Here is a 15,053-nt window from a genome sequence, read left to right as displayed (position 1 = left end):
AGCCCCACTGAACATGCAAAACTACTGCCACCTACTATGGTGGAGTGTAATAGCAGAGAGAGAAATCATAAACATCTACTGGAATATTTTATACAGTAGGCATACTAATTTTAAAATACTATAGTCTTCTATGTTTAACCTCATTTCAAAATGTAGAGATGTAATCGGTAATACACTGGTAAACAAACTAAGTTCAGCAGTTTACTTGCCATCAACCCTGGCTACATTTCCACCTGCAAACTGCCCTAATCAATAACAGAAGCACCCCCTACCATTTGTTTCTTTACATTCATACATGTAATTAAATTCCTTCTCTTTTCTCAACATTCGTGGGAGAAGCATCTGTATTGAGGTTTATGAATGATTTACTTTAGCTAATCATCGACTGCTCCCTGGTGGACAAAAGTTCATCAATAACAGAGTTCTACTTGGAACGTAAACTTCCTCAATCCACAGAAAGCACTGTAGCGGTGTGCATTCAGTTGCTTGAATAATTCAATAGGTTTTTATTAGCACAGATAAACCGGTCTCTGGTCACATTTCCGATTTTGTGGTAAGTGCTTCAACAATGTAACGCTATACTGTCTTGTGAAAATAAAAGTTACATGTTTAGCTAGCTACATTAGCTACTTTTCAATGAAGTTAGCTAGCTATTTAGCTAGCTTTCCTTGTTAACATTAGCTTGCTAGCTACCTAGCTTGACACAGGGGGAGGATCTTTGCTTGACCCTCGCGGCTGAGAAAGCATCAGATTAATTTATGACATTTGTACACGTGGCGAATGTTTTTAGATTCGAAATGTGCGCAGAACTTAGATTGATAACGATATGCCACACTAACGTAAAAGTTCGGGTTTGGCTATAGCTTCCATGTCAACTATTTGACATTTTAGGCATGCCATAACAAATGTAAATATAGGGGCATAATATGCTTGTTATAATACTGCATCGCGTAACGTTATTTGGCTGTCAAGAAAGTGTACAATACAAATGGTATCTGATTTCTATAATGTAGCCTAGTCAGCTTGAGTTGGGCAGCAAAACAATGTTGTACTATGCATTTAGGACTGTACAAAATAAGATATGTTATGGTGTGAATCCCTCAAAGACCAGACTGTTATTTTAGGGGCATGCCATGATCTTGAGAAAATTAGGGTGTATAATAGCCATGTACTTCGACATTGTTTACTCAGGGAGATTGTTCACGATATACTTCGAAATTGGACGTCTATCCATGTCCTGAGGAGGTCGGGAAATGCCTTCAAAACCGGACACTAGGGGAAACAGTTAGCCCTATTACCATCTAGTTTTGCTAGGGCGTTGTGGACGGGGATTGTGGATGGGCGTAATCCCATGACTCTGGATCATGCATGGTGGACACAGTTTTTTTTGTTTTAACCCTATCCCATAACTCTGGATCAGAAGGTTGTGTGTTTGATACCAGTGGTGGACACTGTTTTTTTTATTTGATGTTTTAACCCTATCCCAAACATTAACCCGTACCTTAACCATTCGGAATAAGTGCCTACACTTAACCCTTAAAGGGGAAGTTTACCTAAAATCCAACATTTCCCAAGTGGTTCCATACATTGAAACTAGTTAGGTGGAGTTTGCCTTCTCCCCCTCTCTCTCTGTGCAGTCTAGAACTGGAAAGCTGAAAAAAAAAGTGTGACATGTCATTGTGCACTGCTAGCTCTGCTCCATTGTCAGTCAAAGAGCGATTGAGAAATCTGCGAATTGTGGACCAATTCTTTGTTTTATTGAAACCATACGCTTTCAATAAAACAAAGAATTTGTCCACAATTTGCAGATTTCTCAATTGCTCTAGCGACTCCTTGTGGCGGTCTTGGTTCCTGCAAGCTGACTAGTTGAATGGTGTTTCCTCTGACACATTGGTGCGGCTGACTTCCGGGTTAAGCGAGCAGTGTGTTAAGAAGTAGGCGGCTAGGCGTGTCATGTTTCGGAGGATGCATGTCTCGACCTTCGCCTCTCCCGAGCCCATTGAGGAGTTGCAGCGATGATACGGGGTCGTAATTAGCAGTTAGTGAGAAAATGGGGTAAAAACTACAAAAATCTGCTTCTTGATATGCCACACCTGTCAGGCAAATGAGAAATGTTCACTAACAGGGATGTAAACACATTTGTGCACAGAATTTGAGAGAAATAAGCTTTTTGTGCATATGGAACATTTCAGGGATCTTTTATTTCAACTCATGAAACATGGGACCAACACTTTACATGTGTGTTTATATTTTTGTTCAGTATAAATTGGCCTGTGTGTATTTTCGTTAGTCATCATGTATCTTATTTATCCAACACAACTATCACATGCGCACAGGATACAGAGCCTGTTTTGAGCAGGGTCACTCCTGCAGCTCCTCAAATGCAATTGTGGGTTAAAAACACTTTTGGTGCAAGATTAAAAATATCAACTATTTGTATTTCTCAACTGGTAATTGAAGCGCACCTCACATTCACCATTCAAGTGCAGGCAAAAGGCTATCAGCGCGTCACCCACCACTTTACAATGTGAGCTGGAGGCATTATGCATTTTGAAAACATAATTTTTTGAAACCTGAATGTTTTATTTCATATTATGAGGCATGTCTTACCTTGCTTCAAAGTAACCTATAGGCAAAATCCCACCATGGAAACATGAAAGCAATTATAAAGACTTCATAGGCGGCGTGTGAGTTTCAAGTTTGGGGAAACTTTCAATTTATCCTTCCATTTCTCCGGTTTTGCTTGCCAGTTTTTATGCACATTTTCGTGGAACAGTTTCATTTCAATAATAACGTTTTTGTTTATCAAAATAATTGTCACGTGGTTAATCATAAAAATCTTAATTAAAATGATAAAAATCTAAATGTTAAAAGTAAACTAATGCGAGATCACCAGCCTCTGCCATATGGACACATTGATACACCGTGATCCATTGGTGGCGAAAGAAATGAGCGCATGAAACTCATAGCCTATAGGCCAATGCAACAGTAGGCCTATAACTTCCATTGCTCTTTCAGACCAATGATTGGTGATTATCGAGGGGGTGATTGTTGGAAAGATTTTTCAAATAGCTTACTGTGAGGAACTATAGTTTTAATATATTAACATTCGCAATGGATGTTAAACACTTTACTACATTTCCGCGCAGCAGGCCAGGTACTTCAATGCATGCTCAGGCGTGCGCGCTCCCTCAACGTTATCAGGACAGAGAAACCAGACACATGCTCATTGCTCACATGGAGCACTCCAAACAAAAGACAATTACAAAATGTATGGTGATGGTTTATGAAATAAACCAAAACTTGTTTCTCACAAGTGTGGAAGAATGAGAACGGTAAATTACTGTAATTAATCGATGCATTAACAGATATCAATGTAACCAAATGGTGGGGATTAACGTTACATTTACTACAGGTGACATGTTAATGGGGAATTGATCAAAATGAAAGGGCAAACAATTCACACAATTAAACCATGAATGTGCAAGAATAGCGGGAGACAGCTGAGCCATTCTGGAGAGAGACACACCTATATCTTCGCCACACACCCCTCCCCTTCTTCTTGTTTCAACATTTTAAATTATACTCGGACACATTATCTTCACATATATTTTAGATGCTTTTCACTGACAGCTGCAACTCAATAATCAGCTAGGCCTATTGCCACGCGCGATGCCCAAATTGCGGGCTTCCCAAATAGGCGTAGGCCTACGAGCTTGTGATATGAAACAATCCAGAACTATTTTTTAAAAGAAGGTAATGGTCCTCGATTCCTCTGTGGCTAAGTCATGCTTTCTGGTGAAGTATTTTCAATTATTTTATTTGTTTCTGTATAGACAAGAGTAATGATACAATTTTGGCAAATGTATTTCCATTTAGTTCCCTATTCGACCCACCGCTATGCCATTTCTCTGCTGTTCTATTGGTTTTCATATCAACTTTCTTTCGTTGTCCAGAAGCGCAATCCTAGTCATATTAGCAACCCATCCTAGTTGTTGCATCTTTAGATTCCCCCTCTTTCTAAATTTCTAACAGAGATTTTCATCTCTGTCACATATGAAACCGCTATCAGATGCGCTGTTTAGAATGGTGCTTTCCCAGGTGTGCTGTTTAGAATGGTGATATGCCGCGAATTGCATTTTGGCAAATGTTTGAAAATGAAGTTTTATTGGCTGCTTCATTACATGACTTGCATGTTCTGTTAAGATTGATTACCATAATCTAAATGTGATTTCTGTCATTCTGAGCACCTTGGATGATAACCTTGGTAAATATGTCAAATGGCTGGTCAATTAAAATCTTCCCGGTCACGTTGTCAGGCGCCACATGTTCCTAATGGAAACCCTGCCAGCGTGTCAAAAACATTTAGAAATTTGATGTTTGAAGCAACTTCGAAATTTGACATTTGGAGAAACGTGGATAAACGTCTAATACTGCAGTGATACTGTGAGAGCTTGTTGTGTTTACTAGCTAGTACCTCAGAGAGAGCTGTAAGTGAATACACAGACACGGTGCATGCTTCTTTCCCATTGGCTGTTCGTGACAGGTGAGTTGAAGAGTCTATTGTTCATTTGACCAGGATGTTCTTTGAGATGCTGTGAGAAGTGTTGTCATGGATATGTATCAAATTGCAACTGAGGTGCCCAGAACAGTAGCTATTCAGTGTCACTACAGCACCCTGGTGGAATTACAGTTGGCTGATGGCTACAAAAATTAGAGTTGATGATGTTAGAAATGCACTACAAAGAGCTAAGCACAAGATATCTAGCTTGAAAAAGGAGCTCTCGGTGAAGTAAGTACCCTAGCTGCCATGTTGCAATAGCCTGCTTTTGTTACAGCTAGGTGGCATACGTGGCTTCTGAGTTGATATCATGCATGCCTTTGGTTCAGCAAATGTAGAAATTATAGCCTAAATTGACAGTCAGATTGATAAAAGGTTGTTTTAATGGTTGATTATAGTCTTTAATACTTTGTAAAGTGTCATCAAGGATTTAAAAGTCATTGCAGTTAAATTCAAATCCATAATGATACTTATCCTTATCATACAAGTACAGTGTCTTGCAAAAGTATTCATCCCCCTTGGCGTTTTTTGTATTTTGTTGCATTACAACCTGTAATTTAAATAGATTTTTATTTGGATTTCATGTAATGGACACACACAAAATAGTCCAAATTGGTGAAGTGAAATGAAAAAAAGAACTTGTCTCAAAAAATTATAAAAAATAAATAACCTAAAAGTGGTGCGTGCACAGTTGAAGTCAGAAGTTTACATACACCTTAGCCAAATACATTTAAACTCAGTTTTTCACAATTACTGACATTTAGTCCTAGTAAAAAGTCCCTGTCTTAGGTCAGTTAGGATCACCACTTTATTTTAAGAATGTGAAATGTCAGAATAATAGTAGAGATAATTATTTCTTTCGGCTTTTATTTCTTTCATCACATTCCCAGTGGGTCAGAAGTTTACATAGACTCAGTTAGTATTTGGTAGCATTGCCTTTAAATTGTTTAACTTGGGTTAAACGGATTGGGTAGCCTTCTACAAGCTTCCCACAATAAGTTGGGTGAATTTTGGCCCATTACTCCTGACAGAGCTGGTGTAACTGAGTCAGGTTTGTAGGCCTTGCTCGCACACGCTTTTTCAGTTCTGCCCACACATTTTCTATAGGATTGAGGTCAGGGCTTTGTGATGGCCACTCTCAATACCTTGACTTTGTTGTCCTTAAGCCATTTTGCCACAACTTTGGAAGTATGCTTGGAGTCAATGTCCAGTTGGAAGACCCATTTGCCACCAAGCTTTAACTTCCTGACTGATGTCTTGAGATGTTGCTTCAATATATCCACATAATTTTCCTTCCTCATGATGCCATCTATTTTGTGAAGTGCATCAGTCCCTCCTGCAGCAAAGCACCCCCACAGCATGATGGTGCCACCCCCGATATAGAACTCGTTTTACTGTGGATATAGATACTTTTGTACCTGTTTCCTCCAGCATCTTCACAAGGTCCTTTGCTGTTGTTCTGGGATTGATTTGCACTTTTCGCACCAAAGTGCGTTCATCTCTAGGAGACAGAACGCGTCTCCTTCCTGAGCGGTATGACGGCTGCGTGGTCCCATGGTGTTTATACATCCACAGGTACTCCTCCAATTGACTCAAATGATGTCAATTAGCCTATCAGAAGCTTCTAAAGCCATGACATCATTTTCTGGAATTTTCCAAGCTGTTTAAAGGCACAGTCAACTTAGTGTATGTAAACTTCTGACCCACTGGAATTGTGAATTATACGTGAAATAATCTGTCTGTAAACAATTGGTGGAAAAATTACTTGTGTCATGCACAAAGTAGATGTCCTAACCGACTTGCCAAAACTATAGTTGGTTAACAAGACATTTGTGGAGTGGTTGAAAAATTAGTTTTAATGACTCCAACCTAAGTGTATGTAAACTTCCGACTTCAACTGTATATTCACGCTATGCTATGAAGCCCATAAATAAGATCTGGTGCAACTAATTACCTTCATAAGTCACATAATTAGTTAAATAAAGTCCACCTGTGTGCAATCTAAGTGTCACATGATCTGTCACATGATCTCAGTATATATACACCTGTTCTGAAATGCCCCAGAGTCTGCAACACCACTAAGCAAGGGGCACCACCAAGCAAGCGGCACCACGAAGACCAAGGAGCTCTCCAAACAGGTCAGGGACAAAGTTGTTGAGAAGTACAGATCAGGGTTGGGTTGTAAAAAAATATCAGAAACTTTGAACATCCCACTGAGCACCATTTTAAATCCATTATTAAAAAATGGAAAGAATATGGTACCACAACAAAACTGCCAAGAGAGGGCCACCCACCAAAACTCACAGACCAGGCAAGGAGGGCATTAATCAGTGAGGCAACAAAGAGACCAAAGATAACCCTGAAGGAGCTGCAAAGCTCCACAGCTGAGATTGGAGTATCTGTCCATAGGACCACTTTAAGCCATACACTCCACAGAGCTTGGCTTTACGGAAGAGTGGCCAGAAAAAAGCCATTGCTTAAAGAAAAAAATAAGCAAACATGTTTGGTGTTTGCCAAAAGGCATGTATGTGGGAGACTCCCCAAACATATGGAAGAAGGTAGTCTGGTCAGATGAGACTAAAATTTGAATTTTTGGCCATCAAGGAAAACACTATGTCTGGCGCAAACCCAACACCTCTCATCACCCCGAGAACCCCATCCCACAGTGAAGCATGGTGATGGCAGCATCATGCTGGGGGGATGTTTTTCATCGGCAGGGACTGGGAAACTGGTTAGCATTGAAGGAATTATGGAAATTCTTGAGGGAAACCTGTTTCACTCTTCCAGAGATTTGAGACTGGGACGGAGGTTCACCTTCCAGCAGGACAATTACCCTAAGCATACTGCTAAAACAACACTTGAGTGGTTTACATTTTTACATTTTAGTCATTTAGCAGACGCTCTTATCCAGAGCGACTTACAGTTAGTGAGGGCATACATTTTTCATACTGGCCCCCAGTGGGAATCGAACCCACAACCCTGGCGTTGCAAGCGCCATGCTCTACCAGCTGAGCTGCACAGGACTACTTTTAAGGGGAAACATTTAAATATCTTGGAATGGCCTAGTCAAAGCCCAGACCTCAATCCAATTGAGAATCTGTGGTATGACTTTGCTGTACACCAGCGGAACCCATCCAACTTGAAGGAGCTGGAGCAGTTTTTGCTTGAAGAATGGGCAAAACTCCCAGTGGCTAGATGTGCCAAGCTCATAGAGACATACCCCAAGAGACTTGCAGCTGTAATTGCTGCAAAAGGTGGCTCTACAAAGTATTGACTTTGGGGGGAGAATAGTTATGCATGCTCAAGTTCTGTTTTTTTTTCTTATTATTTATTGTTTGTTTCAAAATAAAACATATTTTGCATCTTCAAAGTGGTAGGCATGTTGTGTAAATCAAATGATACAAACCCCCCAAAAATCATTTAAAATTCCAGGTTGTAAGGCAACAAAACAGGAAAATGCCAAGGGGGGGTGAATACTTTCGCAAGCCACTGTAGGCCTATCCAAAGTGTTGGGATATTGGCAATGATCTATAATGCCTGACTGTTAGCCTATATTGAATGATAATAGTTTTTGGATAAACTTGAGAAGTGTAAAGGCTGCTAATGATCATTTGTAATGTTTGAAATGTGATACCTCGGTTTCTTGAAATGTGACACCTCCCCAGTGCTGTAAGAGGGAGGGAAGCTAATAATAAAAATAAACCTGTGTTGTTGATAAAGCCCGACCGCTATATCGGTTTCAGCTGATCATTTCACAGATATTCAATAAATAGGCATGAGATTCATTTTTTTCATCCTATCTGAACACTTGCGGCCATTGTCATGATGTGTCATTATTGTTGCAATGTATAAAATCAATATTTGAAACGTAGTTATTGTACAAGTGCTTTTTTGTACGGCAATTTATGAGAATTCAGTGTGGGAAAATTACACTTTTAAATGTTGCCACTGTAAAACAGTATATCGGCAGAAACCGTACCTTCTGAAAGTATTCAGACCCGTTTACTTTTTCCACATTTTGTTATGTTACAGCATTATTCTAAAATGTATTAAATCGTTTTTTTCCTCATCAATCTACACACAATACCCCATAATGACAAAGCAAAAACAGGTTTTTAGATATGTTTGCTAATTTATATTTAAAAAACTAAATAAAACTGAAATATCACATTTTCATAAGTATTCAGACCCTTTACTCAGTACTTTGTTGAAGCACCTTTGGCAGCGATTACAGCATCGAGTCTTCTTGGGTATGACACTACAAGCTTGCCACATCTGTATTTGGGGAGTTTCTCCCATTCTTCTCTGCAGATCCTCTCAACCTCTGTCAGGTAGGACGGGGAGCGTTGCTGCACAGCTATTTTCAGGTCTCTCAAGAGATGTTTGATCGGGTTCAAGTCCGGGCTCTGGCTGGGCCACTCAAGGACATTCAGAGACTTGTCCCGAAGCCACTCCTTCTTTGTCTTGGCTGTGTGCTTAGGGTTGTTGTCCTGTTGAAAGGTGAACCTTCGCCCCAGTCTGAGGTCCTGAGTGCTCTAGAGCAGGTTTTCCGTTCATCTTTCCCTTGATCTCGAGTAGTCTCCCAGTCCCTGCCGCTGAAAAACATCCTCACAGCATGATGCTGCCACAACCATGCTTCACCTTAGGGATGCTGCCAGGTTTCCTCCAGACGTGATGCTTGACATTCAGGCCAAAGAGTTCAATCTTGGTTTCATCAGACCAGAGAATCTTGTTTCTCATGGTCTGAGAGTCTTTAGGTGCCTTTTGGCAAATTCCAAGCAGGCTTTCATGTGCCTTTTACAGAGGAGTGGCTTCCGTCTGGCCACTCTACCATAAAGGCCTGATTGGTGGAGTGCTGCAGAGATGGTTGTCCTTCTGGAAGGTTCTCCCATCTCCACAGAGGAACTCTAGAGCTCTGTCAGTGACCATCGGGTTCTTGGTCACCTCCCTGACCAAGGCCCTTCTCCCCCGATTGCTCAGTTTGGCCGGGGTGCCAGCTCTAGGAAGAGTCTTGGTGGTTCCAAACTTCTTCCATTTAAGAATGATGGAGGCCACTGTGTTCTTGGGGACCTTCAATGCTGCAGACATTTTTTGGTAACCTTCCCCAGATCTGTGCCTCGACACAATCCTGTCTCGGAGCTCTATGGACAATTCCTTTGACCTCATGGCTTGGTTTTTGCTCTGACATGCACTCTCAACTGTGGGACCTTATATAGACAGGTGTATGCCTTTCCAAATCATGTCCAATCAATTGAATTTACCACAGGTGGACTCCAGTCAAGTTGTAGAAACATCTCAAGGATGATCAATGGAAACAGGATGCACCTGAGCTCAATTTCGAGTCTCATAGCAAAGGGGCTGAATACTTATGTAAATAAGGTATTTCTGTTTTTTTATTTGAAATACATTTGCAAACATTTCTAAAACCCTTTTTTCGCTTTGTCATTATGGGGTATTGTGTGTAGATTGATGAGGGAAAAAAATAATTTAATCAATTTTAGAATAAGGCTGTAACATAACAAAATGTGGAAAAAGGGAAGAGGTCTGAATACTTTCTGAATGCACAGCAGGTGGGGGCAATGTGCTGGCGGGGGCTCATTAGCATATTTTGGGTTATGATATAAAATATGTTGTTTTTGTGCCAACTGTCAGTTGGAATGTTGTACCAATTTAAGTGGTTTTATCATTGTGTTGATCAAGGTTGAACAGCTCTTTAGCTCGGTCAGTTGTAAAAGCATGTGATATTCAAGAGCTGCACTGTGAAGAGGTTACTGTCTCGGAGCTCTACGGACAATTCCTTCGACCTCATGGCTTGGTTTTTGCTCTGACATGCACTGTCACCTGTGGGACCTTAGATAGACAAGTATGTGCCTTTCCAAATCATGTCCAATCAATTGAATTTACCGCAGGTGGACTCCAATGAAGTTGTAGAAACATCTCAAGGATGATCAATGGAAACAGGATGCACCTGAGCTCAATTTTGAGTCTCATAGCAAAGGATCAGAATTTTTTTTTAGGTATTTTTTTGTTGTTGCAAGAATGTCTAAAAACCTGTTCGCTTTGTCATTATGGGGTATCGTGTGTAGATTGATGAGGATTTTTTTATTTATTAATACATTTTAGGATAAGGCTGTAATGTAACAAAATGTGGAAAAGGGGAAGGGGTCTGAATACCTTCCGAAGGCACTGTGTATCGGTATCAGTACACCCCCCCATAAATTCAGAATCGGACCCCAAAAAACATATTGGTCGGGCTGTTGACATGAGAATTTGAGAATTTGTCGTAATGGTTATGTATGTCTTATGAATATGTTATCAAGTCCTTATATAGGTATCCTTCAAATAAAGTGCTGCTAGCATTTCCTTATGTCATCTGAGATGATAAAAGCAGCATGGTTGTAAATCTGAGGCCAGCTCAGTCAGGGCACATTGTGAGGGAGATTAGTCAGACGCAGTAATCTGAAAACCATATGACCTGCTTACTTTGCCCCATAAAATCCCATGAGAGGAAGTTAGTGAAGTCTCAAGCAGTTGAGCTGAACTAGTCTGGGATCCTTCTCTTAGAACAGAATGCATGGAACCCAGAGGAGATTCTAACATTCTAACTAGTTAATTTTCATTCATTCACAGGGAGAGCTGCTACTCTGAGAGTGAAGAGGAACTCAGTCTGTCATGGACACACAGCAAGGAACTCAAAGACTCTCTCGTTGATATGTACAAAGGTAAATACAAATGTTCAACTATGTATTCTGGTTATGAAGCTACTGTCACACATGTCAGAGACTGATTTCCCTGTAGTTATTGTAGACTTTTTGTGTGAGAGTGGACGTGTAGCAGAATGTTCAAGGAGGATAAACCAGGCTAGAAACTTTGCAATTTGTTGTTCTATGAAGATTGAATTGTTCTGTTAAGATAAGGTATAAGACAACCAGAGTGTTTATAGTGAGTCCACTCCATAAGGGAATCAAGAACACATTCTGAAGTGTAGCCTATTAACAGCAGTTCTAAGACCTCAACTCAACCAATGTGCCTTTTTTTTATTTCACCACTGAGTTTCAAAGACTTCTGAGAAACAGTCCTTTCCTTTTGACACTAGAGACCAATGTGTGTAAGAATTTTATCTTGTGTGGATGATTTTGGTGTTAAATGTAATTTATTCAAAAGAGTGTGATGGGTTGGAAGGAATTACCAAAAAGCGCTGTTGGAGAAAAATAATATTATAAATGTTAGACCTAAGTCTCTCCTCAAGAGGGCACACTTGCCATTTCAAATCGTTGCTTGAGAACTTTGGTATGAAGGAAAACTGAGCCGGAGGTGGACCATCCTTCTAAAACGAAATACGTGAAGTTAGTCCTTTTTCAAGCCAATTGAAGTGGTCTAAACTGTGGGTGTGACTGATATATGTTTTCTGAACTGGCCTATTACATTTATCGACAAGTCTCTCTTCGAAAAGGAAAAAGTTGCAATGTCCTTGATTTGCTGCTAATCTTCAAAATAAATAGAATGGAAACAGGGAGCCCATAGGCATAGACAGTTTGAACACCATAACAAATATGTTTGCCAAAAACCTTTCATTACAATTTATTTGACTTAAATGAATATTTTCATCCATATTTTCCAAAAGCTTTAGGCCTATTACTCATAAATGTAGATCCTATTAATCCACAGATGTGGTGGTGGTAGTCATCATTTGACAGAGTGTTCATCTGTATGACAGTGTGAAGTGTTTAACGAAGTAGTTTGATTGATAAATGTTGTCCTTTCATAGAGAAACCACGAGTGGTTATCAAGCCTAGGCTTATTGTTGCATGACTGATGGGGACAAAAACGTGTAGTAGATAGTGCAGCAATCAAGAACTGCCCCAAGGTGGGTAGCTTATGCATTTTCCTGTTACAGTAGATGCTAGTACAGCTGAATATTAACATTCCCAACAGTAAGCGCTCTATGTTAAGGTAAGCTGTTTTGACCTAGCGCCGGTTTGTTGTGTTAGTGATATGCAGATGTATCCTGCTCCAGCTCTGCTCGTCCTACCACATCCTAGTGCAGGAGGGTGGAGCCTAACGACTGGAGCAGGATGCAGCGCAACACAAATCCTGATATGAATATAAAGGGCCTCAGAGGAAGGTGTGTCAGCTTGTCTGTGACCGGTACCTTGTCAAAAACTACACCTGGAGGCATCGTAACTCACATGAATGTCAGCTAACTGTCAGCCCTGAGCCCCTGCAGGCACCCCAGCAGACACTGGTGGACATACACAGATAAAGAAAGCATACAAGGATGACAGGCAGATTCGCTCCTAGGTCCCAGCCTCTTGTGTTTCAACCTCTATGAGACATGAAACCGTCGCAGTGTCTCAATCAAGTCTAATCTGTCTTTAGGGGTTCATTTAATCTCTAGTTATTAACCTTTTTCTACAGTGCCTGTGTCTGCGAGCAGCATTGAGCTCTCAGTTCTCAGATCCTACTGGCAGCCGTTCGTCATCACTAGGCCTATAAGAAAATCCCTAATTCTCTTTAAAACAAGAAACACTTTGCTGCGTGGGTCTGTCTGACTCACTTTAATAAGACTGACTCAGGCAGGTGGAAGAATAGGTGGCAAATATCCTATCCTAATGAATATGCTTTGAGGATTATCACGCGTTTCGTTCAGATGATTATGTGTCCATCCATAGTTAAGCAACAGTCAGAAATAATCGGGAGTGGTTCCTACTTGTCAAATAAAGGTTAACTTAACGTGTTCTGCAAATGGAGAGAATTAGCTGTTTAAATTCCGCAATATAAGTAATATGGTTTATCAGAGATCAAAATAATTGTGCCTTTTTTAAGGATAGTTAGGATATGCTGCTTAGGCCTGGCATATTTATTATTTATTATTATTCATGTAAATTGAATTTAATATGTGTTTGCCTTGACCACCAATAAGTGGATGTTCAATATGAAATCTTAGCTCTGTCTATGAATTTGAGAGTGGTAACATTTCCCAACGAAGTAGCTAGCTCTGTTCCAAATCAAGTGGCAGGGCTGCCGTTGCACTGGGCTGAAACACATAGCATCCGGAAGACAGCTTTTTGAACTCGGGTCTGGTATGTCAAATTCCTGTGTATCTGTCTGCTGACTGCTTTTTCTTCCCACCAGATAATTCAAAGTGCAGCCTGCCTTCAAGCCCGGGCCAAATAAAAAACGATGTAAAGTTTCCTAGAGAGTTGAATTGGCTCTCCGAACAGGGAGCTTTGTTCTAAGCAGGTGGATCTACCTCTGCCCTAACCCTTACTCCCCCACTCTTAGCATCAGTCTCCCAGGCAGGAAATGTAGTGTTTAGACCCATTGGGTCAGTGATACTAACAGCAGCTGATAGCGGTGTGGAAGAAACAGTTTGGTCTCTAGTCTTCCCCCATCATTCACGACCCTCGGCGATGTTCCTCCAACACCCACCCACCCAGCCTCTCACTGACTCCCCCCTCCACCGGGGCAAGAGGCGCGCTATCGGCAAGTTTGGGCTACCATGTGGGTCTGATTGAAGTCCTGAAATCCTTGGAATTGAGTGTGGTGTGGCCTAACAGGCCGCCCCGCTTCCTAAGTGGGTGGTCTCACTCTGAGCGGTAGGCAGGCACACAGGCACAGGGATTCTCACCCTCTGTCCCTCTTTGTCTCCCTGTGTTGGTTTAGGGAATAGACACAGGGTGGGCACTGTTAAAACGGTGCCTGGGGTGATTATTCTGATCTGGGAGAGACCACAACACATACATAGACTCACTCATGCACACACACACACACACACACACACACACACACACACATTGTTTTTGTACAGGTTTTGGATGTTTTTGTGGTTCACTAAATGAAGCATCTTAATTCTTGAGTTATTCATGTTTTGTTAGCATTTCCCATACAAAATCCCTATGTGTAATATAGCCTTAACCTTCCTTCAAATGAAGCATCTCTGGTGACGATGGATACCCTGTTGTAACTTTAGCCACCTGCCGGGAAGGGAATGGTGTCCAGTCCAATGCCTTGTTAAGGAATTGGAAAGAATTCACCAAGAAAGCGGCCTATTATTTAGTCCTTGCTGGGTCTCTTAATAACATTGCAGCAATGTTGTGCAAATGCTGCATTGCAAGTCCCCCTCAATTGTGACAACACACCCGATGACAGCCTATGAACCATAGAGCAAAACAAACAGGGCTGGCTTTGCTCAAACGGTCACTGCTGTGGCCCATGCTCAAACATCAAGTGCTAATGAGGACCTCTTGGTTGTGCTGCTGCTGTCAGACCTGGGTTCAAATAGTTTCGGGTTTCTTTCACATACTTTAAGCTGTAGTTGGTTGAGCTTGCCTGGAATACCAGATGGGCTGTGTTTGCACTCTTTGGGACTATTCCATTGGTTCCGTTGTGCCAGGCTAGGTCAATCAAGCAATTTGAAATGAAACCAATACTATTTGAATCCAGGTGTGATTGGTTGGTTGTGCTTATGTGATCAGCCCTCAGCCACATC

At 41.1% G+C, this 15,053-nt stretch overlaps 1 protein-coding gene across 4 annotated transcripts in view; it reads left to right on the top strand.

Annotated features, from left to right (window-relative positions):
* The window catches only part of mipol1 (mirror-image polydactyly 1), a 92,181-nt gene that overhangs the window by 23,402 nt on the left and 53,726 nt on the right, over positions 1–15,053 (top strand). For 3 of the 4 annotated variants that reach the window (XM_041848091.2, XM_041848089.2, XM_041848088.2), the window contains exon 2: positions 11,192–11,283. In XM_041848091.2, the coding sequence (XP_041704025.1) occupies positions 11,192–11,283 (92 nt within the window). Of the gene's footprint in view, positions 1–436; positions 554–11,191; positions 11,284–15,053 lie in introns of those variants that run through there. The other variant, XM_041848090.2, reaches the window with a different exon arrangement.

Source organism: Coregonus clupeaformis, chromosome 25, assembly GCF_020615455.1.
Source record: "Coregonus clupeaformis isolate EN_2021a chromosome 25, ASM2061545v1, whole genome shotgun sequence".
Taxonomy (NCBI): domain Eukaryota; kingdom Metazoa; phylum Chordata; class Actinopteri; order Salmoniformes; family Salmonidae; genus Coregonus; species Coregonus clupeaformis.
This window is presented reverse-complemented; position numbering and strand designations above follow the sequence as displayed.